Below are 27,952 nucleotides of genomic sequence, written 5' to 3' on the forward strand. Positions count from 1 at the left end.
AGGGCGCTGTTTGAAATGTACCAACTCACGACTTGGATGTACATGTACTTTGCACGTGTGTTTACTATACGCATTGCAGGCAAAGTCTGCCTCGATTGACGTCACAAAAGGGGTAGGCGGAGTCAGCCCCCAAACAACTTTATATATTTTTTAAGCATATAAATCGTGACAAACAATTATTAAAAAAAATGTTTTATTGTTCGTAAGCATATACTCTTATGTTTGAAAGAAAACAAAATCTATTTCCAGGTGACTTTTTTTTCTCATTTTTCCGTTTTACACTCTTAAAAAAATGGTTTTACTTTCACATATTCCATGCTTTTTATTAAGTTGTCAACCTTTGATGTACATGGAAATATTTTTTTCTAAAAAACATTATTTTAATTTCTGCTTCACATTGACCGTAAAGAGTGATTGTCGTAACCCCTTTATACGACAATGCCTAATCCTAACCCATGCAAACTCGAGCAAGTTTGTATTATACAAATATTGACTGCTTCGAGTGGTATGGTTAAAACTATGACTCCCCTATGCTTCGCCTCGGGAAAATAGAACGCTCCAGGGATCACCTCGGGAGTCATAGTTTAAACCATTGCACGAGTAAAAGCAGCCAATATTTGTTTTATAACACCCCAAACATTTCTAAATACTGTACAGACTTTACAGACCTGAATGCTACAATCCACGGACGACGCGAATACAGATTGCGAACACTTTTACTGTGCTCTGCATGTAGTGTCATGTTATCCGAAATGGTTACAGACTAATAATTTATCATCCTCGTACACGCAACGGACGTCTGGGTACTGCACGCCGTGTGCTAGTCTTTCGGACTAGCGCACGGCAAACCGATGCACTATCACACAGCCGTCGTCTAGCAAAACTAAGACAGATCATGTGACGCGCTCTAAACCAATGAAAAGGCAGAATATTGGTAAGGGGTGTTAAGAAGCAGTATATAAGTAGTAGTGCCCAAACAGGTACCCGAACAAGGTAATTCAAAGGCCTCACAAATGCAAAAAAACTAGACCTGATTGCATTTGTGCACAATTGCAGAGCTGTTTCGTTAATAACATTTTCAAATTTCTCATCTGAAATTGACATTTTAATAAACAAAGCAGTTATGACCAATCCTGGCTACTTAAAAAAATAATTTAGATTATACCATGTACAGGTAGCAATTAATGAGTTAAAGGTGCAACAAATGAAAACAATCATAAGAAATCATGTGATGACGTCATTATAACGTCATCACATAATTCACAAGAACTTGCCAATGTATACAACCTACCAAGTTTCAACAAAGTCACATTATTACTTCGGGAGTTTGTACGACTTCAAAAAGTGCACCTTTAAGGCCGCGTCACGTGACCCCCGACAACGTCATTGATCTGAAACTTCACACAAATGATGCCTGCCTGACAGTAAACGTGTGTGTAAAATTTGAAGTGATTACACTAAACTTCACCACACACATCTTCAAAAAGTCCGTTTTAAGGAGTTTTCAACCTGCCGCTAGTGGGCGCTGTTGCGTTTAGTTATGTCATCGATATTTGTTTTGAACTGCCCACCCTTGCTAGACACTATCATCGTTAAACCAACTTCATAACTTTTGCACATTTGAATTAGAGGGCACTTCCGGTTTCGACTGGAAGTAGAGGTCATGTGAGGTCACGCAAAAAAAAAAAAAAAATGAAGACCTAATTTATCCCTACCCAATCCCACAAACAAAAACCTGCGGTTTCTTGTGGCTAATTTGATATAGAGAGGTTGCGTGACCCCACGAAAAGTTGTGCGCGACGTCGGCCATGTTGAGTACTATTTCTGTTGGTAACGCGTCGTCTGCTCGCAACAGCAGACGCACGTTTGAACCGAGGAAGTTGGTTTTTCTCCGATAGAAAAAATATTTGGTGAAGGTTTTCTTTCAGTATTTTATTTGATAAGACAATGAATTACATCAAGCACATAATATTTACTCCGGATAATGCAAGTCAACGCCGGTCGATACTGTGAGAAAATACTAACGAATTTTAATTCGTTAAAACAACAATTATTGTTAAAACAACAAAGATCCATATGAATTCAAACCTGCCGACTGGTCTCCAAACATTGAACTTTTCTCATCAGTGTCGTGGCCAGATATTATTAAATACCGTTACTCTGAGTGATTTCAGTCCATTGATGCACTAAACAATCAAATTGGATGGGTGACGGAGGTAAAGGTGCACATCGAGGAAAATTTGCTCGTGAAAGTAAACAAACTTTGCAGTTTTACGCTACATTTAGCAAAATTTCGGCAATGGTTACGGTATTTGGCTGGCCTTCATCGGCACTCTGGTATATTTTAGATCCAACTATCTGAAGGGGGCGATTCACGTTGACAAAATGCATTGGCATATATTTTTAGATGGTTTGTTCACAATACAACAAAAATATTCATTTTGTACATGGTACACATTTAAAAACTAAAAGAAAATATGAAGAAAGCAAAGATGTCTTAAGCAAGTCAAAATTAAATTTAAGAGAGTTAAATTAGAGAGAGAACAACGATAAGGGCAGTGGACACTATAATTGGTAATTACTCAAAATAATTGTTAGCATAAAACCTTACTTGGTAACGAGTAATGGGGAGCTGTTGATAGTATAAAACATTGTGAGAAACGGCTCCCTCTGAAGTAACGTAATTTTCGAGAGGTAATTTGAACTCAGATTTAGAATTTGAAGTCTCGAAATCAAGCATCGTGTGTTTTGTTTCTTTATTGCTATCTCGCAACTTCGACGACCAATATTGAGCGCAACTTTTCACAGGTTTGTTATTTTCTGCATAAAATTATGTTGAGATACACCAAGTAAGGATTGGTCTTTGACAAATTCCAATAGTCCAGTGTCTTGAACAAAAACAATAATTATTTGGGACTGGAATGGAAGTTCAAACTTAAGTGTCATCTCAAAAGACTCTAAAAAAATATAAGTCAATGTTATCTTGGCTGCTCTTGCACCTGTGTGTCTACATATCCGTAACAAAAACAAGCAATTAAATTACATCGGGGCAGCTGAGTGCTAAGTTTTGTTTCTACTAATCCTACCTCCATGCTTTAAGATATTGCTAATTCCCCTTCTTTCATTTATATTTAAAAATGTCAGAAACCAGAGGGCTCGGTTGTCTAAGAAAATTGTTTAATTACAAATGTTTCCCTCAAATTGATTTTTTTTTAAATATCTGTTGACACGTGGACGATCTGTTTGTCCTGTGTTTAGGCAACTTCTTCTTTGTCGTCGAGATCTCCAAAACCCATTCCGATGTTTTATCATTTTAATTTAAGCCATGCCTTGTCGTCCTCCGCGGCTGTTTAACAGGTTCAGATTGTTTTACAGCCTTTGCTAGGCCCTGCTTGGTGCAAAATAATCGATGGTTGGCGACAAAAATATTCACGGTCTCCTGGCTTACGATTTACATTTGACTGTGATTTAACTGAGCACATAAACTGCTTTGGTTTGGTTTTTTTGCACCGTTTATGCGTTTCGTTAAATACAGCCCAGCTGATAATAGTACTCAACATGGCGCCGGGTGTCAAAAACTGACGATTGTGACGTCACGCGAAACCTCTCTATGATTTTCAAACAGTTAACATAAAACACCTTTCAGATGATGTCACGTGACCGGTGATGACGTCATCATGAAATCATTGCTTTAGGATCATCATCATAGGACCAATACCTTTCACGACGGAGCTTGCCATTGCTTGTGCACAGTTAGAATGTGCATGAGGATATTACATGTGTACAAAATGCAACTACATACGGAACACAAGCAATCGGGTGTGAACAGGGACACGGCATGGTATTTGTGTACAAATGATTACGCACATTGGCATGGCATTGACTGCGTGTACAAATGATTACGCACATTGGCATGGCATTGTACTTCGTGTACAAATGATTACATGAGGCTATGGCACGCAACCTTATGGCATTGCACAAAATAAATAGCAGTTTCGTCAATAACATTTCAAGTTTCTCATTTGAGTTTTTTTTTTTTTTTTTTTGTGTTCACAGCAATTTTCGTGGTCAAATGGTTACGCACATTGGCATGGCAATGTGTGCGTGAGGCTATGGCACGCAACCTTATGGCCTTGCACAAATACAACGTGTCATTTATTTCCACTTTAAATGTTGGGTGCATAAGGTTTATTCCATAATATTGCCAAGGATGACTGATTTTGGTTTATAGCTGGTTTCATTAGGCTATATTTCCATTTTTTTCTTTCGAAGCATTATTAAACGACTTTTTGTTGATGACTGAGAATTAATAATTAATATTTAAGAAAGATGGCGAGTCTCGTTGATCTATTTGAATCAGTCGGTTTAAAGTCTTTCATTATCTTCCTGGTTAGTTTTCTCCTAGGATTATTCTATCTTCGTCTGCCAAGACATCTTCCACCAGGACCACCAGGCTGGCTTGGTGTCAGCAATGTACTAGCCCTTAGTAAAGAACCAGCAAGTGCTGTATTCACAAAATGGGCCAATCGACATGGGTGTGTGTTTAGCGTTCGACTTATCGGGAAGCTTTACGTGGTTCTAAATGATTTACACAGCATCAAGAAAGCCTTGCATGGACAACCTGATGTCTTCTCAGACAGAAACCCTACCAAACTTGCAAAACTTTTTGGTATTAAAGGTAAGCAGTCAATTGCAGTTTTGTAAATTTTGATACTGCAGTTTTAAAACAGATCAGGAGCCCAACGTGTAAGAAGATGTAGCCTTCTTCATGTAAACGCAATTTGTTTATTATTCTTGCAAGATGTTCTTGCATACTCCTGATGTCATATCTCCATCTTCTTCTCTGCCTACCTATTTTCCTTTTCCCTGTCCTTGGTTGCCATTCCATTCGTCTTTTTGTCCAGTTATTGTCTTTTCTTCGGGCAGCGCGTGTCCAGCCCATTTCCATTTAGCTCCTGTTTTCTTGTCCTTATGATGTCTCGTACTCCAGTTTTGTTTTGTATTTCTGTTCATTTAATTCTGTCTCTAATTGACATGGATTGTCTGTATCTGCATTGCTCTTTGAGCCATGTTTCAATTGTCTTATATAAACAGGCAGTGTATCAGACGAAAACGGCGATATTTGGAAGGAACATCGCCGGTTCGGTGTTGGTGCTCTGAGAAGTTTCGGTATGGGCAAACAAAGGATGGAGTCTTCCATCAACGTGGAATTAATGAACCTCCTCGAAGGCTTTGCAGAGCAAAGGGGAAAACCATTCGATCCAGCCCACCTCGTTGAAAATGCTGTGTCGAATATCATTTGTAAAATATGCCTTGGCCACCGGTTCAGCTATAAAGATCCCGAATTTGCCCAACTGCTAGAAATGGTCAGAGTCCAGTTGAGCTATGGTCCAACGTCATTGCTCAATGCTTTTCCTTTGTTATTCCACACCCCATTTTACTCCAATCTGCGTGAGAACAACAGAAGCATTAACGAATTCTTCTCTAAAAGAATCAAGGTGTGTATTTTAAACTTCTTATCAACAGATCCATATACTGTTCTTTAGTAGTTGATTGTGTCAGTTGCCAAAGGAAAAGTTGCCATTGCATTAGGCGTTTTCATGTGTGACAAGCGTTTGATGAAATCGGAATAGTTGACAAGATGTTAAAAGAAGAATTTAATGATTCACACAAATATTCATTGAAAGTGTGTGATTTGACTTTTAGGTCGTGAACAAACACGCCTGGAAAAAATGTCTACAGGGAAGAAAAAGTAAAACCAACACAATTGCATGAGCTAATTCTATCTCTTTATTAAAAGGGCATTTCACCTTTAATCGAAACTATTTCAGGCACGTCGTGAGACTTATGATGAGAACAACATCCGGGACATGATTGACCTACATTTCGCAGAGGTCGAACGAAGGAAGCGAAGCGGGAAAATCGACGATGTTTTCGATGACGAGTCTCTAAAAGGGATGCTGTTTGATCTCTTCGTCGCTGGCACAGATACGACATCAACTGCATTGCTTTGGTTTCTTATGTACATGGCTCGACATCCTGATACACAACGGAAGGTTTGTAAAAATAACGTCAGTATGAAGAGTAACAACTTTTACGAAATAATGGGCAAGTGAAGATTTATGATGAAGCTGATAAAAAAAAAAAAAAAAATACAGAGACGATATCCGCCTGTTGTTAGCCTTTTTTCCATAAAGTTAGTTTTAAATAATATTCGGGAGCATCTTGGTTTTTATTCGTTTATGTAATTTTATCTGTTACGGTGACGTCAAGCTGTCACCTTCTTGGCCTCGTGGTGCGGCACTATTTTGTTTATTAGGTTGTAAAAGTGTGCAGACGTGCGTGTGTGTTTGTGTTTAATAATGTTTTAATTATTTTCAATTTCTTTTTATTTTTATTAAAACATGTCTCGCAGTTGAACTGAATATTTTTCTCATGCCAACATCAAATATGTTAAACAATACTTCAAATAGAAGTTAATCAACGGATATTAAACAAGAAATTACTATTATATTGTCAAAAACACAATAGTGATTTCACAAAGAGTTAGGACTAGTCTTATATCGAGTTAGGACCAGTTACTCGTTCTAACTTGGGACTATCCATGCAATTTGCACATCTCCTAGGACTAGTCCTAACCTAACTCTTTGTGAAATCGACCCCTACTCCTTTTACATAGGACCATGTAACGTTTTACATAGCCTTGTCTAAGGCTATTTACGCAAGCACCGGCTCGCTCTGAATTCAATAAAGCAGGTACTTTGAACGACGAACTGCATAGATGTATTGGCACGGTACTGGGCATTTACAGTACTTAATACTGTGGGGTCGAAGCAAGGTTTTTCAAGGTCTTTCAACCTCGTAAAACGAAGCCGAAACAGTTTTGGTTTCTGCATAGAGAAAAGACTGTGGCGCAATATGCTGACAAACCAGGATTACAACGGGGCGAATTCCCTTTTCCGATAAAATGCACTGGGTTTATTTTACCTGCGTTACACAGGATCAGTGTGGCTTAACGTCCCATTCGAAAGATGTTTTTATAATTTATTCACAATGGAAATTTACGTGCAAAGCATTTAATTTATATCATACAGGTTCAAGCAGAGATTGATGACGTCATAGCAAGGAGTCGGCAGCCATCGATGTCTGACAGTCCTAACATGCCGTACACCAATGCCGTCATGTTGGAGGTACAGCGCATGCGTCCTGTAGCTCCCACGGCACTGCCTCACTATACGAGGGAGCAGACCAAGCTGGGTGATTACACCATTCCAAAACACACAAGTACGTTAAGGGCACCTAGTGAAATTAGTGAGAAGTTCATACGTATTGCGAATGGAACTCCATAAAGTACGGAGCGTACTGCATCCACCCCAAAAAATCGTTCTCTTATTGTGTCGAACGCGATAAGTTTGTTAAGTTTTAATTTATCGTGAAAAGTTTGGAATTATCGTGTACATACATGCTAAGTTTTTAATTATCATGTACGTGGATGATAAGTTTGGATTGATCGTGTACGTACATGATAAGTTTTGAATTATCGTATACGTACATGACAGGTTTGGATTTATCGTGTACATACATGATACGTTTGAAATTATCGTATACGTACTTGGAAGTTTTAAATTATCGTATACGTACATGATAAGTTTGGAATTATCGTGACCATATACGATAAGTTTAGACTTATTGAGTACGTTTGACAGGATAAAAGAGATTTTGTTTTATTCATGTGGCGGCGATATGCTTCCGTGGTAAAGCCAGTCGAATTTTGAATTTCAATTTAATAAACCTCTAGGCCTATGTGAATGAGTAAGGAATCTCTTTATAAACTGAACGGGAAACAAATAAACGACCAGGAGAACAAACAAGGACAGGGAATTTGTTATTGTGAAGTCACTCTTTGCTTAGCAATTAAGATTGATACTAAGTTAAGATCAATCTTAGTGCTTTGTGAAATCGAAAGAGCGCATCACACAAGCGGGATCCGCGCGTAGCGCGGGTTTCCCACTAGCTGCCATAAAACGAGGGAGGGTTTGACTAGTTACTGGCTCCCAGCAAAGACGTTTGGCTGCAGGGGTAGGTGTGTCGGAAAGCTCACAACCGATATAACTGGTTGTCTGCAAGACGTCTGAAGGCCTGCTACAAAGAATTATGGCTCCACTTATCAGAGGGTTAGATATTGGTAGGTCTCCGAGTCTGCACTATTTTGTGTAAGATGTATACATGGTACAAAAGTGTGAAAATATTAATTAGTCCCTTAAAAAAAGACTTTGAATACCCCGGGGCATTGCGTTTCGGAGACACCAATGAAACAACTAACATGTGCCGTCAAACTTGGTGTATAACCAGCCCTCACCAATGCAAGTCACTCAAATGTTCTAAAAAATTACAGGGATTCTATTATTTTAATTTTATTTTATTTATTAATTGATTTCATCTTAAATGAGGGTAAGGTCCGACCAGCGCCCGGAACTGCTGTCCATGGAGACCCTCAGTACAACACATTTATTAGTAAAAAACAATATTACTACATGGGAATGGGAACTAATTGAGTTTTTTGACGAAGTGCGTGCATGAAGATTTGTTATGATTTTCTGTTTGTGTTTTAGCCGTTGTGCTGAATATCTGGGCGGTACATCATGACCCTGCTACGTGGACAGAGCCAGAGAGATTCAACCCAGACCGTTTCCTCTCTGCTGATGGCACGAGTTTCGTTCAACATGACACTCTCCTCAACTTCAGTACTGGTAAGATTTGGCTCTTTGAGTGGAATTACAATACCCATTTTATTTCTCCATCATGAACAATACACAATTAATTTTAATACGAATATCAAGAAAACAGAATATTATGTATAAAAGGAATCGAACATAGTAATTTTGTGTAGTCAAATTATGTTTATCAAAAGAAGGGGACTTTGTTGGTTCACGAACATAGTTTCGAGGAATAGTTTTATGAAATATTGTGCTTTTATAACAAAAGCAAATCCATATTATTGCTAAAACAGCACCCACAACAAAACACCGTAACAACAAGAGGAAGGGAAAAAAATACATTTTGTTTTAGCCAAACACGAATGGAATAAAACTCCTCAAAAGCCAAAATAAAACTGGTACATAGATTTTGCTTTGGTGTCTAACACCTCCCTTCTTCCTCCTGCTCTCTTCGTGACAGGTCGCCGTGTCTGCATGGCAGAGAAATTCGCCAAAACTAATATGTTCATCTTCTTTGTCAACATGCTTCAGCGGTTCACTTTCTCGTTCCCAGAGGGTAAATCGATCCCATCACTAGAGGGAGAAGGCGGACTCGTGTTGACCCCCGGTCCCTTCGAACTCTGTGCCAATATGCGACCCTGAGCTTAGGACGCACAGCTTTCACCTAGTTAACCGTTCTTTAAAAAGTCAGATTGCATTTTAAAGCTAATTTAGATGGCTGGGTATTATTAAGACGATTGAATCAAAGCAGGGGAGATGAGCCGATTTCACGAAACGCTAGGATCAATCTTATCTCGAGTTAGGACGAGTAACCCATCCTAACTTAGGATGAGTTCAATGCGTCCTAAGTCCTAAAATAGGAAGAGTTTGGTGAAATCGACGGCAGGTCACCTGCATGACAACAGGTGGGCATGCAAAACAACCAACTGGACTCCAAGAAACCGGACTAGAAAAAGAGGAAGACAAAAAAGAAGATGGAGAGATGAACCATCAGTATATATCGGGGCATTGCTTGGCAAAAGACAGTGAAGAATAGAGTAAAATGGAGAATTGGTTAAGAGACTTTCCTTCTGCAATGGAGTGAAATAGGCACGACAGAGACAAAGACGTCTGAATGGTTGACGTTTTGCACAATTGTTTTCAATTGTTTTCGTGTGCTGGATGTGAGCTATTTGGAGGTCTGGTTAGGCTCTGTTTATCTGTTTACACTGTATATATATAATTTGTTTTGTGGTTCATTATAAAGTACGTTAGATTAATGTTTTTGTTGATAGTCACTTTTATATGTATTCACTTGTATATAATTCAACCGATGTTACATATCTGCTACTCGTTTTGTCAATAATTGTATATTTCTTGCCATAATTGTTAGTTAATGTTTTCTTTGGAGCTGGCCAACTGATGTAACTGCCCATTGAGGGTGATTCAAACAATGAATTGAATTTAGTCGAATAGAAAGATGGCACATGATTATGTTTGATATGGACCATTGTGGCCGCCGAAAAGAAGTTTGAAATTTTTAATTCCGCCATTCAATAGCATTGCAACCCATTGTGTCCAAAAATCATATTGTACTACCAAGTCTGTGTGACAAACCGTTGTGTCTGACCCATCATGTTATTTTACAAGTCATTATGATCCACCTCTGTGTGTTCGACACACTGCTATGTCAGACCCTTTTTTTTCTGACTGTCTAGTATTATGCGACCCATTGTTTCTGACAAAAGATTATGTATGACCATTGTTTATAACAGTCCAGTGTTTGTGACCGATTGTGTCCGACACACCACTGCGATCCATCAAATTTGCGTTCGTATTTAAAACAGGTGATTTCAAAAAAGGTGACCAGATTTAATTAACATTTGTGAACAATCAGTGTACAACGTCTAACGTTATCTAAGGCATGTCGCGTATAGTAGGAAACCTAATGTTTACGACCGTAATGTAGTTGCTGGTATGGTATCTTAATTACATTTTGTGTAAGAAAACATCTGAACCAAAACCAAACGTTCGCAACACAAGCCATCATAGCTGCGAGGAAATAAATAAATAAAGAGGCATGGAAATTGTACTTTTCCCGTTCGCCATCAGATGGTCTTATTGTAAGGCCTTTGAAGACATTGGACACTATTGGTAATTGTCAAAGACTAGTCTTCACAGTTGGTGTATCTCAACATATGCATACAATAACAAACATGTGAAAATTTGAGCTCAATCGGTCGCCGATGTTGCGAGATAATAATGAAAAAAAAAAACACCCTTGTCGCACCATGGTCACACGAAGTTGTGTGCTTTCAGATGCTTGAGTTCGAGATCTCAAATTCTAAATCTGAGGTCTCGAAATCAAATTCGTGGAAAATTTCTTCTTTCTCGAAAACTACGTCACTTCAGAGGGAGCTGTTTCTTACAATGTTTTATACCATCAACCTCTCCCCATTACTCGTAATCAAGAAAGGTTTTACGATAATAATTATTTTGAGTAATTACCAATAGTGTCCACTGCCTTTAAGGGTTACTGTTCATGTGTAATGTTGCCATGGAAACTGTTTGACGTACAAGCACTTGAGGACTGGAGAGGAACAAAAAACAATTTGACAAATAACATACACAAAAAAATGATAGCAGAGAAATAATTAAAATATTAGGTAAAAAAAGGTTTATCGTAATTTTTCCTGGAGATTAAACCAGTTCCTAGCCAGAACGTGACAAAGCGGCGGCCAAGGTTGCTTATTACAAAGAGAGAGAAAAAAGCAACAATGGAGTCTATTTTAAATCCCTCTTCCATCAAACCCTTGCAGCAAAGAACGTGTTGCTGATAAATCTTAGCAAACCATTGTTGTTTATTTCTCATGGCTGTAACTAGTTGAGCTCGGCATTCAAGCGTCAGTCGCTGCTCCGGTAGATCAGATTGTGTTTTCTTCAAGAATAAAGCAAACAACTTTATGTGAAAACGTTATAGGTGTTGATGACTTAGTAGAGACGCATTGATTTAACAGTTAAAGTTTGAAACAGCAAATACTGTGTGGTGGACTCCAGCATGGCTCTGTTTCTACCAACTCTTACTCTCTTACTCGTTGTTACAGCTGCTATAAAAGGTAAATCTAACGTTAAAGGTAGCGGACACTATTGGTAATTACTCAAAATAATTATTAGCATAAAATCTTACTTGGCAACGAGTAATGGGAAGATGTTGTTGATAGTATAAAACATTTTGAGAAACGGATCCCTCTGAAGTGACGTAGTTTTCGAGAAAGAGGTAATTTTCCACGAATTTGATTTCGAAACCTCAGATTTAGAAATTGAGGTCTCGAAATCAAACATCTGACAGCACACAACTTTGTGTCGCAAGGTTTGTTTTTTTCTTTCACTATTATCTCGCAACTTCGATTACTAGTTGTTCTCAATTTTAACAGGTTTGTTTTTTCATGCATATAATGTTGAGAACACACCAAATGAGAAGACTGGTCTTTGACAATTACCAAAAGTGGCCAGGGTCGTTAAATTAATTCCTTCGACATAAATAAGGGAATCAATGTGTGGTGAGAAGTTTTCAACTGATGCCTGGTTCTTGATAAATTTACCGAGACGAAGTCGAGGTACATTATCAAGAACCAGTCCTCGGCGGGTTTAAACCACTTGTTGAAAACCGATTCAACAAACTTTGATTCCCATTCATAAATACTTTTTCGGTCAAAAAACTGTCCCGCTCACAACCGGTCATAAACACGGGTCATTATCAAAGGTTTAAACACCCCCACGTGACGCGCTCTCCACCAATATGAATAGCGAAACTGTCTGAGGTATTTATGAAAACATTTCAATAGGTTTTCACGGCAGATTTCAGCAAAAATTCAATAATATACAATTTTAACAACAGGCATTCAAATTGAATGAGTCTTGCTGCCTAGACAGAAAATGGATAAAACTAATTTGACATGTTAATGGATAACTAATCCAATCGAATTACTCCTCCTTACTGTTTAATGCTGATTCAAAGGAGTAATCAATTCCAAACGTAACTAAATAAGTTGAGTGTTAAAATGAATGGATTTTCTTTGAAATAAGTCGGAAAACCTTAGAAATGCCATAGAAATAAAAATGCTGTTTTTATAAATTATCGTGTGCATCTGTCTTGAAAGTATCCGTTGTTAAATACCATTGCTTTTGCTCCAATTTACAGTTTAGTAGACTTTTCTCAATACAATTTATTATAATTGAAATCGGTTGTGACGTGTGTATGATACATTGCCTAGGACTTTGACACATTTGAAGGTAAACATTTAAAGTAAAATTACATTTTTTAATTGCTAATTATTCTTATCTTGAATGAAAACAATAGACGAAATGTCACGTGACCTGAGATGGGTATCTAACATCAACAGAAAAAGCGTAGTGCAATATCAACGTGCGTTAAAAGGACATGATTGTTGTTGTATTTGTTTGTACAATCGAGGCTTTTCTTTCTCGAAATCAGCGAATAAATATTTTGGAATTTGTACCAGAGAACTTACCCGTGGCTAAACTGCCAGAAACCAAACTAAGTTCCACTAACTAGGAAATTCTACGAGAATGTTCACACGTACGATGTCAAGCGTTAAGAGCAGGGAAATTGTAGTATTACATTGCCCTCATTGTAATGAATTTGCTGCCAATACTTTCAATAACAATCTACTGAAGAAGCTGCAAATTCCTTTATTCTTGCCCATTGATTTGAAGGGGTATCTGCATCAGCTAAAGTCTGACAACTTCGCGGTTGTGTGGCAAAGCCTGACTTCACACCGTGCACAACGCAAAAAACACGGCGCGTGAGCTCGCTCAAACCTCAGTAATTTACGTAGTCTAACAATACTCTCAAACGAAACCTCTTTTGTAGTAGAATACTGGATTTACCTAACAGCAAATTTGAGAGCACATCTTTCTTACTAAACAAGGCATAATTGTAGAAACTGAAATTTGAAAAAGAAATTAACGAATTGCCATATCTTAATTAAGTGTTTACTCCACAAGTAAGTTATGACCATAAAAACCAACTCGTTGGAGAGCGAATTTGGTATAAAACGTGAGCTATAAAATTGATTATAATCCTTTTTAAAAGAAAGCTTTGGTAAAGTTGACAAAATAGTCACAAAGACACAAACATGAGTTTGCCTGATCTACCATTACTAAAATAAAAAGACCTGTGACAAATATTTGAGTTAATTTAAAAACAAATTATGGTGACAATAAAAAAAAAAAAAATAAAAAAAAAAGATGAATTGATTTTTATGTTCGGTAAAAGCTACTCATTATAATTTTGTGCTGGAGATCTTAACTCGTGGAAAATTAAGCCAATGCGCTTGCCAGAACGTGACTACATCGATTGAGGGCCAAGGTTGATTATTAAAAAAAAATCGCCATCACAAAGAAGTATAATATTGTTAATATCCATCAATCCCTTGTAGCAAAAGAACGTGTTGCTGGTTAATCTGAGCAAACCTTTTATTTTAATGGCTGTAATTATTCCTACTTGGGGCCGGCATTTAAGTTTTATGAGAGGCCGTGTGACATTCTATTTGTTTTTGAAGTCTGAGGCTAATAGGCAAGACAATGTATGTATTAATACAAACAAGTACATATAGAAGAAAAGGTGAAATAACAGAACCAATATAAAACAACAACATCATTAAACCACTGGTCACAACAGCAGAGACAACAAAGCAAAAAAAAAGAGCCAGTTAGAAAAATAAAATAAAATAAAATAAAATCAATGACTTAAACTTAATACCAGTACAAAAAAAGGTGAAAGCAGTCAAGGTGAGCTCACTGCGCAATCGCTCAAGCAAACCATTCTATACATTGAACCCCGATAATACATGTTTACTCTGCTTTCCTCAGTTCTAACTTTAGGCACACACAACCCATTGCTCTCTGGGTTTCTGGTGGAATATTTATGCCTTGTAGCCGTCGAATTACTCGGAAGAGACACATAATCCGGAGTTAAATTAAGTTATATTTGTTGGGAAACCTTTCCAGGTCCGCCTGATCCTGAAATGAGCAAGGCCTCTTTAGACACGGAGTCAGGGTCAGTTCTGATTGGGAGCTTTATAGAAGTCTTCGAAAAAACTATATACCTTATCTTCTTATCATCGAAAAAACAAACAAATTTATACCAAATACCTTAAAAAAAAGGTAGTGGAAACTATTGGTAGTTTCTCAGAATAATTGTTAGCATAAAACCTTACTTGGTAACGAGCAATGTGGAGAGGTTGGTAGTATAAAACATTGTTAGAAACAGCTCCCTCTGAAGTAATGTAGTATTCAAGAAAGAGCACCGAATTAAGAGCACCGAATTCAAACTCTGGTGTTTCTGATCAGCAGAGTGTGGGTTCGAATCCCCAGCCGTGACACTTGTGTCCTTAAGCAAGACCTTTCACCATTGCTTCGTCCTTCGGATGGGACGTAAAGCCGATGGGCCCATGTGTTGTGTAACGCATGTAAAATAACCCAGTGCACTTATCGAAAAGAGAAGGGGTTGGCCGGTGTTGCTGGTCCGATCGGCAGCAAATTGCGCCACTGCACCGTGTATTGGTGCTATCAGAATTAGGTCTCATAATTCAAACGTACTCCCACATCTTGCAGGAAATACTGTATGTTACAACGCCAGGAGCGTCATTGAATGACGGACATGTGCGCTAATAAAAAGACACAATTATTATTATAGTATTTTTTATTAATCAATTAGTTTATTTGTGTAAATTTGACATTCAAGTCATCATTGGTTACATTGTCAGAAAAAGGGAAGACAAACCGCAGATACCACAAAAGATAACGTTGTATATGACATGCAAAACAAACATAATTGAGACAACTTCTTTCATTGGTACAGGTACTTCTGTGGCAGCCAATGTCTGTGTACTTGGTACCGAACCAGATGAATCTGCAGGCGGCAGGGTACGGTTCGTTCTACCACCGGGCGACCCTTGCTCCTGCACTCAAGTCATGCTGGGCGGACACAACGCTTATGCACCGCCCAGGAAGGACCAACCCGTCTACATCGACACTCTACCAATGGACGCTGAAGGACTCCGTAGATCACAAGAATGTCTTGAAATCAGTACAGTATAAAACATAGTATACAAATATTGACTGCTTCGAGTGCTATGGTTAAAACTATGACTCCCGAGGTGATCCCCGTAGCGTTCTGTTTTCCCGAGGCGAAGCCGAGGGAAAATAGAACGCTCCGGGGATCACCGAGGGAGTCATAGTTTTTAACCATTGCACGAGTAAAAGCAGTCAATATTTGTTTTATAACACCCCAAACATTTCTAAATACTGTACTATTATTATTAAGTTACAGACCTGAATGCTACAATCCACGGACGATGCGAATACAGATTGCAAACACTTTTACTTACTGTGTTGCATGTAGTGTCGTGCAATCCGAAATGGTTACAGACTATTAATTTATGATCCTCGTACACGCAACGGACGTCTGGGTACTGCACGCCGTGTGCTAGTCTGTCGGACTAGCGCACGGCGCCATGTGCTAGTCTTCGGACTAGCGCATGGCAAACCGACGGCCGTCGTGTAGCAAAACTAAGACATGTCATGTGACGCGCTCTAAACCAATGAGCAGGCAGAATCTTTGCAAGGGGTGTTATAATATAGAACATTGTGAGAAACAGCTCCCTCTGAAGAGGAGTATGTTTTCGAGAAAGAAGTAATTTTCCACGAATTTGATTACGAGACCTCAGATTTAGAATTTGAGATTACGAAATCAAGCATCTGAAAGCACACAACTTCGTGTGACAAGGTTTTTTTTCCATTATTATCTCGCAACGTCGATGACCGATTGAGCTCAAATTTTTACAGGTTTGTTTTTTTATGCATAATGTTGAGATACACCAAGGAGAACACTGGTCTTTTACAATTACCAATGGTGTCCAGTGTCTTTAAAAACAAAAATCCACGCTGTTGTTCCATGACGGCGATTTTTTTTATTATTGTTTTTTCTCTTTAAAGGCAGTGGACACTATTGGTAATTACTCAAAATAATTATAAGCATAAAACGTTTCTTGGTGACGAGTAATGGGGAGAGGTTGATGGTATAAAACATTGTGAGAAAAGGCTCCCTCTGAAGTGCCATAGTTTTCGAGAAAGAAGTAATTTTCCACGAATTTGATTTCGAGACCATCAGATTTAGAACTTGAGGTCTCGAAATCAACCATCTAAACGCACACAACTTCGTGTGACAAGGTTTTTTTTCTTTCATTATTATCTCGCAACTTCGATGACCGATTGAGCTCAAATTTTCACAGGTTCGTTATTTTATGCATATGTTGAGATACACCAACTGTGAAGGTTAGTCTTTGACAATTACCAATAGTGTCCAATCCCCTTGAACAGAATTGACGTCTGAAGCTCCAAGTACAAATGTACTCCCAGTCTACAATGACTGCCAGGATGTTCGCAATGGGGGACACGATACTAACGGAGTGTACAACATCTTAGTTGATGGGAAAGCCACAGCGGCCTTCTGTGAATTGCAGCCCCCCACACCCAGGCAAAGTGGCGACGGATTCATTGTAAGTAAACCATCTAAGTTTCGGTTTAAGACTAAATTTACAATGTTATCTCCATGACAAGATTAACATTCAGCCCATTTAAATGAAAATGTTCTTATTAAATTAAAATGTGCATCCGTGTCGACACTTCCAGTTGATTACAATCCGAAAACTCCAAACTATCCGTTAAAGAAAATCAGTTTAAAGCCATTGGACCCTTTCGGTACAGAAAAAAAAAAGTTCACAGATTTACAAATAATTTACAGGGTTTACAGAAGGTAATGGTGAAAGACTTCTCTTGAAATATTAGTCCATGAAATGCTTTACTTTTTGAGAAAACGGTAAAACAATATAAATTCTCGTTAACGAGAATTACGGAGTTGTTATAAACACATGTCATGACACGGCGAAACGCGCGAAAACAGGAGTGGGTTTTCCCGTTATTTTCCCCCGACTCCGATGTCCGATTGAGCCTAAATTTTCACAGGTTTGTTGTTTTATATATATGTTGTGATACACGAAGTGTGGGACTTGGACAATACTGTTTACCAAAAGTGTATAATGGCTTTAACAGCCTGAATTTTCTCAGATGCTACATACACGTACAAATGATAAAATACATTACTGATGACGTAGGAGAGATGCAAAATCAAGTGGGCCTATACTTGAGCTACACGGATGCAAATTAAGCACACACATAAGTTGAAAGGGTTTGGGTACTATTTGGTGGTAACCAAACACGAAGTCCACATATTTACACTAAACTTACACGATTGGAAGATAATGATGGTAGAAAGCTTCCATTTAAAGGCAATGTACACGTCTGGTAATTGTCAAAGACCAGTGTTCTCAATAGACTGTGCAAGTCTCGCGCGCACCGGAGCGCGAAAACACGACAACTGAGGAACTTAATTTTTTTATGAATCAAATCTTTGCTTTAATGTTTTCTTAATGCCGAATCTGAACAACAAAAATACCCATTAGAGCTTGTTTAAATTAGTTTTAGCTTTTTAAACAAATACACAATTATCGGTTAAAGTCTATGTAAAGACAAAAGTAAAACTCTGGGACAAGGATGTTTGTTTGATCTTAAATGTTTTGTAAACCCCTTTTGTAAATCTACGCCCGGATGTGAAACTACTGAAAGCTGGTTTATACGCGGACGCACGATGGTCGCAAGGGCGTTAGATAAACGCGTGACGCATTGTAAAGAGGAAGCCGACGCCTAAACGACCAATGAAAAGGCTTTCCACCCCGCGCGGCCAAAACAAGCGTCTGCGTAAGTTTCGTGATCGGAGATGGGCACAAGTTCTTAATTTTTTACAAGTAACCTGACCTGAGGTCAAGTTTAAATATCGGTTTTTCTTCGTTATTATGTTGACTTTATTTTTAAATGTATATATGTTGTTAATTAGAATTACATTTTTAACAACATATGTCATTTTTATGGTCATAAACTATATTAAACTAAAGTAATGGACGAAACAAAATCTCCCCAACGTAAAACTCCATAAGGTTGGGACCACAATGGTCCCGGAAGTTCAAATCTGCGCGAGACTTGCACAGTCTATTGGCAGATCCCATCATAAGCATAACATAACAATCCTGTGCAAATTTGGTTATCCTGATCTTAGAAGTTGCGAGAAAATTATGAAAGAAAAAACACCCTGGTTGGACGAATTTGGAATAAAAGACTTCTAGCTAGAAGTATTTTAATATTTTAGTGAGAATTACCTCTTTCTTAAAAATCACGTTACTTCAGAGGGAGTCGTTTCCCACAATGTTTTATAATCAACAGCTCTCCAATGCTTGTTACCAAGTCAGTTTTTAAGTTAATATTTACTTTGAGTAATTACCAAACGTGTACCTTCCCTTTAAATATTACTTGCTGAGGTTAGGTACGTCAACCCTTAAAATATGAGTTCCGAGGCTGGTCGTAGTGACATGTCTGAGAATGAATTTCAATCCCGCGTCACGTTGGGACAGAGTGCGAGAAGGTTCAAAACTTATAATTCACTTAAAGCCCTTTATACACTTTCACAGATTTACAGGGTTTACAGAAGGTAATGGTGAAAGACTTCTCCTGAAATATTAGTCCATTAAATGCTTTACTTTTTGAGAAACATTAAAACAGTATCAATTCTCGATAGCGAGAGTTACGGATTTATTTTAAACACATGTCATAATACGGCGAAACGTGTGGAAACAAGAGTTGGTTTTCCCGTTATTTTCTCCCGATTCCGATTACCGATTGAGCCTAAATTTTCACAGGTTTATTATTTTATAAACTGCTCACATAAAGTAAGGAAACTTTTTTCAATCCAGTATATTTGTTAGTATTTAATACTCTCTTTGTATATGGTATATATCATTGTAAAGCTGAACTGTTCCTCTTCAAAATGATACCACTTAAAGAGGAGCAGTTCAGCTTTGTATTGATATATACCATACACAAAGAGAGTCTTAAATAATAACAAATATACTGGATTGAAAAAAGTTTCCTTACTTTTTGTGAGCAGTTTATACAAGTTGTGATACACGAAGTGTGGGACTTTGACAATACAGTTTACCGAAAGTGTATAATGGCTTTAAAGACACTGGATACTATTGAGTTGTCAAAAGCCAGTCTTCTCACTTGGTGTATCTCAAAATATGCATTAAATCACAAACCTGTGAAAGTTGAGCTCTATCGGTCATCGGAGTTGCGAGATAACTATGAAAGAAAAAACACCCTTGTCACACGAAGTTGTGTGCTTTCAGATGCTTGATTTTGAGACCTCAAATTCTAAACTCGAGGTCTCGAAATCAAATTCGTTGAAAATTTCTTCTTTCTCGAAAACTACGTCACTTCAGAGGGAGCCGTTTCTCACAATGTTTTATACAATCAACCTCTCCCCATTACTCGTTACCAAGTGAGGTTTTATGCAGATAATTATTTTGAGTAATTACCAATAGTGTCCACTGCATGTCTTTAATGCAAAGCTTCAAATTTTACTTTTTAAGGAATGTTTCCGACGAGTAACCTATACCAGTGTATCTTATTATAATTGATACTTTCTACCAAATGTAGGTTATTCAGAAACGTATTGACGGCTCTGTTGATTTCAATCGTACCTGGGCAGACTACGAAGCTGGATTTGGTGATCTAGAGGGTGAGTTCTGGTGGGGAAATAGCAAGCTTCGATCCCTGACAGACAACGCGGAGACGTGGGAGTTGGTGGTGGATCTGGAGGCATTTGACGGGAGCAAGGCCAGCGTTCGCTACGATGGGTTCAGCATCACTGGAGACAAGTATGATCTCACAGTTGATGGATTCAACCCCATTCAAGGAGATGCAGGTACTGAACAACTCAAAAATGTATACAAAAAACTGTGGCATATCTTTGACTTATGTTTGACTTGTCTTTGTCATGAAGATTGATTAGCTACTATTCTGAATTTAGTGTATGAATACTGCACACAAGTGCATCGAGCACTGTGAATAAAGGCATTTGAATATTTTCTGGTACAACGACGTGCTTGATCACAAGTTACCACTTAAACTTGAATTCACCAGACTATAGAAGTAGTTGCAAAGTCACATGGATTGGGACAATCTTTTGTGTAGTTACAGTGGGTGCGTTCGTTTAGCTTACATGGGTCGACCCCGGTCTGCCCCGGTACGTTCGAATTGCTTTGACGTCATTCAAAGGGCTCATCCGGGTCAGCCCCCAGTGCCCTGCTTTAGGAGTGGGTCACCACGAGAGGGCGAGTGCGATTAGCTCTTGTCAGGGGCTTACCGAAGTGAGCACTGCGCGGGGTCGACCCAGGGAAGCTTATCGAATGCACCCATAAAACCCCGTTCACACACAGACGTCGCTTCTACTACGATGGTAAAATGGCCGAGTGCGTGGACAATCGCGGACCAAATGTGGGGCAAACGTGGGAGGATCTCCATGCGCGTGGTTTGGTCGGGGTGGGATCTCCTAGATCGGGAAGCTGCAACTTCTCCTCACGCTTAATATGAACATGTTCAAAATAAGCGTAGTCGGGTCGTGGCAAACAATAAGTGGGACAAAGTCAGAGTGGGAACGCCATTATCGCACATGCAGCGTGGTAGCAACGACAACCATTTCGAAGTAGAAAACCGCTTGGTTGGCATTGGTCTTGGTGTAATTGTCAGTAATCGTAACGTGGCAGTGAGTCAGAAACACTTTTTTACGTGGAAGTGGTAAAGCTGGGCGAAGTCTTCAATTTGTCAAATATTGCTTGATTTTGACGGCGATCATACCCCGACTTGATACATTTTTGAGATCGCGGTGATCGGCATGATCTTCTCAAGGTCGTACTGCTTTGTGAACGGGGTATATAAGAGACGGAGAACACCCTTATACACAAATATGATTGTATGTGTATGGCACAATGATACCAGCATTTGCTCGTCGACGACGGTAAAAGAACTAGAAAAATCCAACAAGAAAATAAGGAGAAAAACCAAACCTTATCATAGTGTATTTTTCATACTGAAGAGGAACGCATAATAGTACACCACAAAGCTCTTTTCAGAGCAATCTTTCGTCGCCGGGAAGAAATAAACACTCGGAAAAACAGTAACGGTTTCTTCCTGTTATATATATATATATATATATATATATTTTTTTTTAATTTGAAGGCGATGGCCTGGATATGCATCAGAGGGCATTCACAACGAAAGACGAGGATAACGACTCTGGGTTGAACAACTGCGCTGAAGAATTCCAAGGTGGCTGGTGGTACGACAAATGTGACGGCATCGACAGTAATCTGAATGGCATGTACAGTCAGTCACAAAGCGTTGCTGATTACCAAGGAGTGCAGTGGGTACCATGGAAAGGCAAACATGTCTCCCTCAAAGGATGTCAAATGAACATAAGACGTAAATAGAAGTGAAATGAGATAGAACAAATGAAATAATACTTTGTTTAACTTAACTGACCCTTCAACATTTTGAAAAAGGGGTAAACAAAATCAACGATAATAATAAGATAAAGTCATATAGCGGTTGTTGTTAGAACATTTTCAGCTATTTTTATCTTCAGGATAAATAAACAAATAAATATATAAATAACTAAATAACTAAATAACTAAATAAACGAAAAACGGTAAAAACCAAAACACCCAAAACCCAAACCAAGCGTTTCCAAACAGTTTCGGGAGGTGCTGTTCCGATCCAAAAAACTGCATTAAGTTGCAATCTTGAAGAAACTAAAGTGTACTATTACCAGGAAATTCTACATCGGCTCTACATTAAACAGCGTATAACCAGAAGGGGCAGGGTGTGTCAGCCCCCAACCATCCCCGCTCATCGACTTGTCCCCTCTTGCCCCAAAGTGAAATCGAAAAAAAACATGGAAAATAAAAACGATGATTGTATTTATAAATTGGGGGGGGGGGGGTGAATTTGAAAATGAAAAAGAGCAGTAGTGCCAGAAGGGTTGGTACCGAATAAGGAGTTCATTTTAACCTTGCACTGCATGGAAGAAATTATAGCACGTCTTTTGTTTCTAAAGTCGCTCGCCAGGGTTATCGCGATATTATGTATTTTGTCTTGTTACTTGAGTAGTGTATTGTAAGTAAGTGATGTTGTTAAAGGAACATAACAGAATTGGTAAGAAACAAAAATCGTGAAGATCACACATATTGACATTAAACCTACACGGTCTAATGATGATGATAGTAGAAAACATCCCTTGAAATATTTCTGTCCGAAGTTTCACATTTTGATGAGAAATAAATAATCAAATTTTGCGGTTGGAGTATATCGCTCAGTGAGCGTTTTATTCATTTTTTTTTTGGCATCGATGTCATTTAAAAATGTGAATCGGTTTTTCAATATTTTCTCGGGATCCAGATGGCCGATCGTTTTCAAAGTTCTACAGGTTTGTCTGTTTGTTCATCTTGTGGATTACATTAAGTGCTTACACTGCCAGCAACTATTTTGTCCGCAAAATGTTCCTTTATAATTGTGATCTCATTTCGGGATGCTGTTTTTGTAAATATTTTTTGTTATATAATGCAGAAAATGTCCAGTATTACAATATAATGGCATTACAAGGCGAAGCACCCGAGATTCTCATCTCATGCGTAGACTGGGTCTCATGTGGGCCACTGTGTATAGTCCCCTCCGGATCCTGCACCCAATGATTCACATAATAATGGGCCTCTATATTGGTTGGACCAGATGTCATACATCTTGGGCCCATCTTGAGAAAATCTGGGTTATCCCATAATGTTTCACGGGCAATATGGGGTTCATGTGGGTTCAAATGGGGGATAGGGTGGAGCAAAAACGTCCCATAGTGGGCTAGCCCAGATAACGTCCAATTTATAAGTAATGGAATGGTAATTGTTTAATGTTAAAGAATAGTATACCAATAACTATATGTACATTACTTATACCACATTAGCTATTATGCAAACTTTATATAAATACGTGATGGGTAGCAGCAGTGTTATTCATAAACGCAAGTAGGAAAACAATGACTAAATAATAATAAAATGACTGCATGACCTTTCGTAGCAATAGTTTCGTCATTAGATGCAGTGAGGAATGCAAGCTGTTAGTAATAAGTCACATTAAATGCTTTATTTTATTTTCCTCCTGAAAACTATATTACACTTGGTTGTACGTATATACCTATCAAAACATGGCGTGTCTTAAAGCCCTGTTCGCATTGGACTTAATTTGGGTAAACCAACCGAGCCAATGGGTAACTTACCAATTCAAAATCCAATGCGAACAGCCCAGGAAGTTTTCCTCCCAGGTAACTTACCCGACCCGAATGGGTAGTTTAACAGAGCCAAAGTTGCCCAGGAAAATTGACCAGGTCAGTTTAACCGAGCCAGAAAGTCCAATGTAGGGACAGTGGTGCTGGATTTCTCCAAGGCCTTTGATCTTGTCGACCACAATTTGCTCATTAACAAGTTCATTGACCTTGGTGTCCGTGGCTCCATTGTTCCAAGGGCTGGTGATTTCCTTAACAATAGAACTCAGTGTGTTCGATTTAACAATATCAAATCTGATTATCTGTTGCTTAAAGGAGGAATTGCTCAAGGAACAAAATTAGCTCCAATTGGATTTAAAATTTTCATCCATGATGCAGTCCAATATGCTAATTCTAAATGTCTGAAATTTGTTGATGATCTTACTTTGGTAGAAAATAGATATATTTCTAGAAACAGTTCCCTCCATTATGACTTAAATAAGTTGGTTGAATGGTCTGACCAAAACCAGGTCAGGTTAAATCCTTCTAAGTGTCAAGCGCTTCAAGTGTGTTTTAAGAAAAACCCTCCTGTTGGTATAAGTTTAACCATTAACGATGCCGTTTTGGAATTTGTCAGTGAGGCCAAGGTCCTTGGAATTTGGCTACAAAACGATCTAAAATGGAATGCTCAAATCAACCATATTCTGAAAAAGGCTAGCATGAAATTTTTGTGCTTAGAACTCTTAAACGGTTCGGTTTTTCAATGAAAGAACTCAGCATTGTCTATTGTGGTTATGTAAGACCAATTCTAGAGTATGCAGACGTGGTGTGGCAGCCTGGTATAACCGTTAGGCAATCTATTCAAAAATGGTTGTAGAATGATTCTGGGCCGGCAATATACCTCCTATAGTGATGCGCTTATTACTTGCGGACTTGACTCTGTGGCTTGGAGGAGGAGAAATCATTGTGAACATTTTGCAAACAGTCTTATTAATGACTCTCGTTTAAAGTCTCTCCTCCCCCTACCAGAGAGAGAGAGTGTCCAGGGTAGGATTACTCGCAATGCTAAACAATATTCAACTCTTTCTATGAGAACATCCCGTTTTAAAATAGTCCAGTCCCTGATTTTATTAACATTTTCAACAAATATTTTGTGTTTAAGTTGTTTTAATAATCTTGTCTAATTGTTATATTTTAATATATTTTTATGTACAGTCTCATGCAATTTGTTTTGATAATTTTGACTAAATGTTATATTCTTAAATATATTTTAATGTACAGTCGCATGCAATTTGGTCCTTGGGCCACGATTTGTGGTTTTAGTAAAATAAAATAAAATAATAAACATTAATTTTGTTTACATTTAACTTTGACCGTTAACTTTGATTGAAAGCCACTGTACACATTTTGCACGTGATAAAACATTTTGTCCGACATGTTTGTCCGAAATTAAACAGTTAAAAATATTGACACCGTCAGTATAGTAAATCATTACATCACTAATACCTGCACCGTTAGTGCCCTGGGCCTAATTTCATAGCGCTGCTTAACGGTAAGCAAACTTGCGTGCTTACTGTAGCAGACAAATTTGCTTAAGCCTAAGCGTATTTCACAGGTTAGCAGAAAAAATTGGGCGGCCATATTGCGTGTTTACCGTGGATTTGCATTGTGACGTCATTTATTTTCGTGCGGTTATACGCACCGGAAGGTTATTAGCATGTCTTTTCGTGTGCTTACGGTTAGCAGCGCTATTAAGTAGAAATTGCTAAGTAAGCACAAAATCGGCCGCTAAGCAGCGCTATAAAATTGGACCCTGGACCCAATTTCATAGCGCTGCTAAGCACAACAAAATGCTTAGCATGAAATTTCTTCCTTGATAAAAACAGTAATGCCAACCAAATTTCCACATGATTTTCAGGACAAGCAAACAACTGAATACCAGTAAAAAGCAAAATGCAACAAATGGAAGTTTGGTTGGTAATCATGTTATTTACCGAGGAAGAAATTTCATGCTTAGCAATTGTTTTTGCTTAGCAGCTCTATGAAATTGGGCCCTGGTCATCAGTAACAGTAATTATTTCGTTCGCTCGTCGAAATATTGTTTCATTCCCCTGAAACTCTAATACATTAGGACAAAATGTTTTCGATTTGACGCTCCATCCTTTCAAAGAAGTGTATTTTTGGCAGAACGAATTACTGATTCTGTTTCATTATGTTTGACCTTACCTCACACTTATTGCATGGGCTCCGAGTCGTAGTGATAGCGACATGGCTACTAAACTAACAAAAACTAATTTTTCTCAACACTTCTTTACAGTCTTTCCTGAATCGTCTATTCGCCAGTCCGTAAACTAAAGGGTTAAACGCGTTGTTGATGTACAAGAGTACGTGCATAGATCTTAGCAGTGTGAAATAATTCGGATCAATGTTTAGACATACACCGAGGGATAGCAAACTGGTGAGTAAGATGAGGATCCAATATGGCAGCCATGTCAACAGGAACAACACGCTGGTAATGAAAAGCATTCTCGTTGTCTTGCGTTGCAGATTGGGATTTTTTTCATTTGTCGGAACTGTTCGTATAATTGTAACATCAGGTTTGGTCGTTATGTCAGCCTGGTGTTCCCTTATTGGTGAAGTTGTTCGCAAGAAGCCCACAGTCAAATCTCCCCCACTCTGTTTCATCGGTTGTGATGACGTCTTCGATATGCTAGGCATCCGTACATGACTGGTGAACGTGTGGATGTCTTTAGTTTTGCTAGAACATGGCACAATAGCCGAGTTAATTTCCGTATCAAGTCCAATGTTTTGTGGTCTGCCTGTGTGAATTGGAGTCCTATTGATGAATTCAACTTGCATGGAAGGTGCTTGGCCAACTCTAACGTGTCTTCTGATAGCGGTGTAAACTTTCGTGTAACACACGGCTATCACCAGAAGTGCAATGGCAAAACCAACAGTTTGAGAAAGCAGTTGGATATAATAAGGCACAGCGATGAAGCTAGGGATCGAGATGATGACTGAGACTACTAAAGACACCACTAGCGTGGCCTTAGCTCTCTTGAGGGTGAAGAATCGCTTACGATGACGGCAGATGCAGTCGTACCGGTCCGCTGCGATGAGTGCGGTAATGAACACCGAGGTGACAATAATCGCTTCTTTCAAGGTCATGATAAACTCCAAAACGTGCGGAACGCGCGTCTTGTAGTTATTCGTCACAAGCACAACCAGCACATTGAAGATATGCATTAGACACACTGTTAGATCGGCTGCAGCCAATGCCATGATGAAGATATGGGTGCTGGTCTTAAGTGTCTTAGTGCGGTACACACAAACGATGAGGACATTTCCAGTTACTCCAAAGAAGAACATGACACCATAAACAACAATTCTGAATATGTGTGTTGAGCTAGTATCACCGGAGAATTTCTCAAGTGCATACTTGGTAGACATGCAATATGATGTGTTTTCCATGGTAACATCCATCGTAATCACAAGATCCCATCAGCTGAATGTAAAATTTCCGTAACAATTTGAAAAATCCTCTCTAATATAACGACCTTCATAGATCAAGTGGATGGATGGCTGTAGTAAAACCTCAGAATTAACATTGTACGTTTCCTTAAAACTCGTTATCCAGTGGGGTAAAGTTTTTGGCTGTTTCTACAAACACTAAATCACAAGAAGTGCCAACCAACATGTATCACTCACTACACCATCGCTCCATTGTAGTGAAATAAAAAACACAGTCGACTGAGTTTTTTCCCGCATAATTCCAAATAAGGCCAACCATGTGCATTAAAACGTTTATACCTTTTGGGGGCTCTAATAGGTAATGCAATAAGTCTAGAGCCTTTTAGAGTAGACCCATTTAAAACGGAGGCTTGAAATGTAAGACACGATTGTTGTCTTAGCTTCGTATACTTCATAATTCACTGGCTCCTTTCAGCGACCCATTTATAGGAAAAGCTTG

The 27,952-nt window shown here is 38.6% G+C and overlaps 3 protein-coding genes across 3 annotated transcripts in view; 2 read left to right on the forward strand and 1 right to left on the reverse strand.

The window, feature by feature from the left end:
• The window catches only part of LOC139934062 (dolichol-phosphate mannosyltransferase subunit 3-like), a 535,719-nt gene that overhangs the window by 202,163 nt on the left and 305,604 nt on the right, over window positions 1–27,952 (forward strand). The gene's annotated exons all lie outside the window — the stretch shown is intronic.
• On the forward strand, window positions 4,251–10,772 carry LOC139950933 (cytochrome P450 2U1-like). The gene is made up of 6 exons (XM_071949773.1): window positions 4,251–4,678; window positions 5,095–5,498; window positions 5,832–6,056; window positions 7,095–7,284; window positions 8,613–8,750; window positions 9,178–10,772. The coding sequence occupies exons 1-6, from the start codon at window positions 4,330–4,332 to the stop codon at window positions 9,357–9,359; spliced, it is 1,488 nt and encodes a 495-aa protein (XP_071805874.1). The 5' UTR covers window positions 4,251–4,329; the 3' UTR covers window positions 9,360–10,772.
• Window positions 26,263–27,465, reverse strand: LOC139949400 (D(2) dopamine receptor-like). The gene has a single exon (XM_071947746.1). It carries the CDS (start codon window positions 27,463–27,465, stop codon window positions 26,263–26,265), a length of 1,203 nt encoding a protein of 400 aa, XP_071803847.1.

Source organism: Asterias amurensis, chromosome 2 (assembly GCF_032118995.1).
Source record: "Asterias amurensis chromosome 2, ASM3211899v1".
NCBI lineage: Eukaryota > Metazoa > Echinodermata > Asteroidea > Forcipulatida > Asteriidae > Asterias > Asterias amurensis.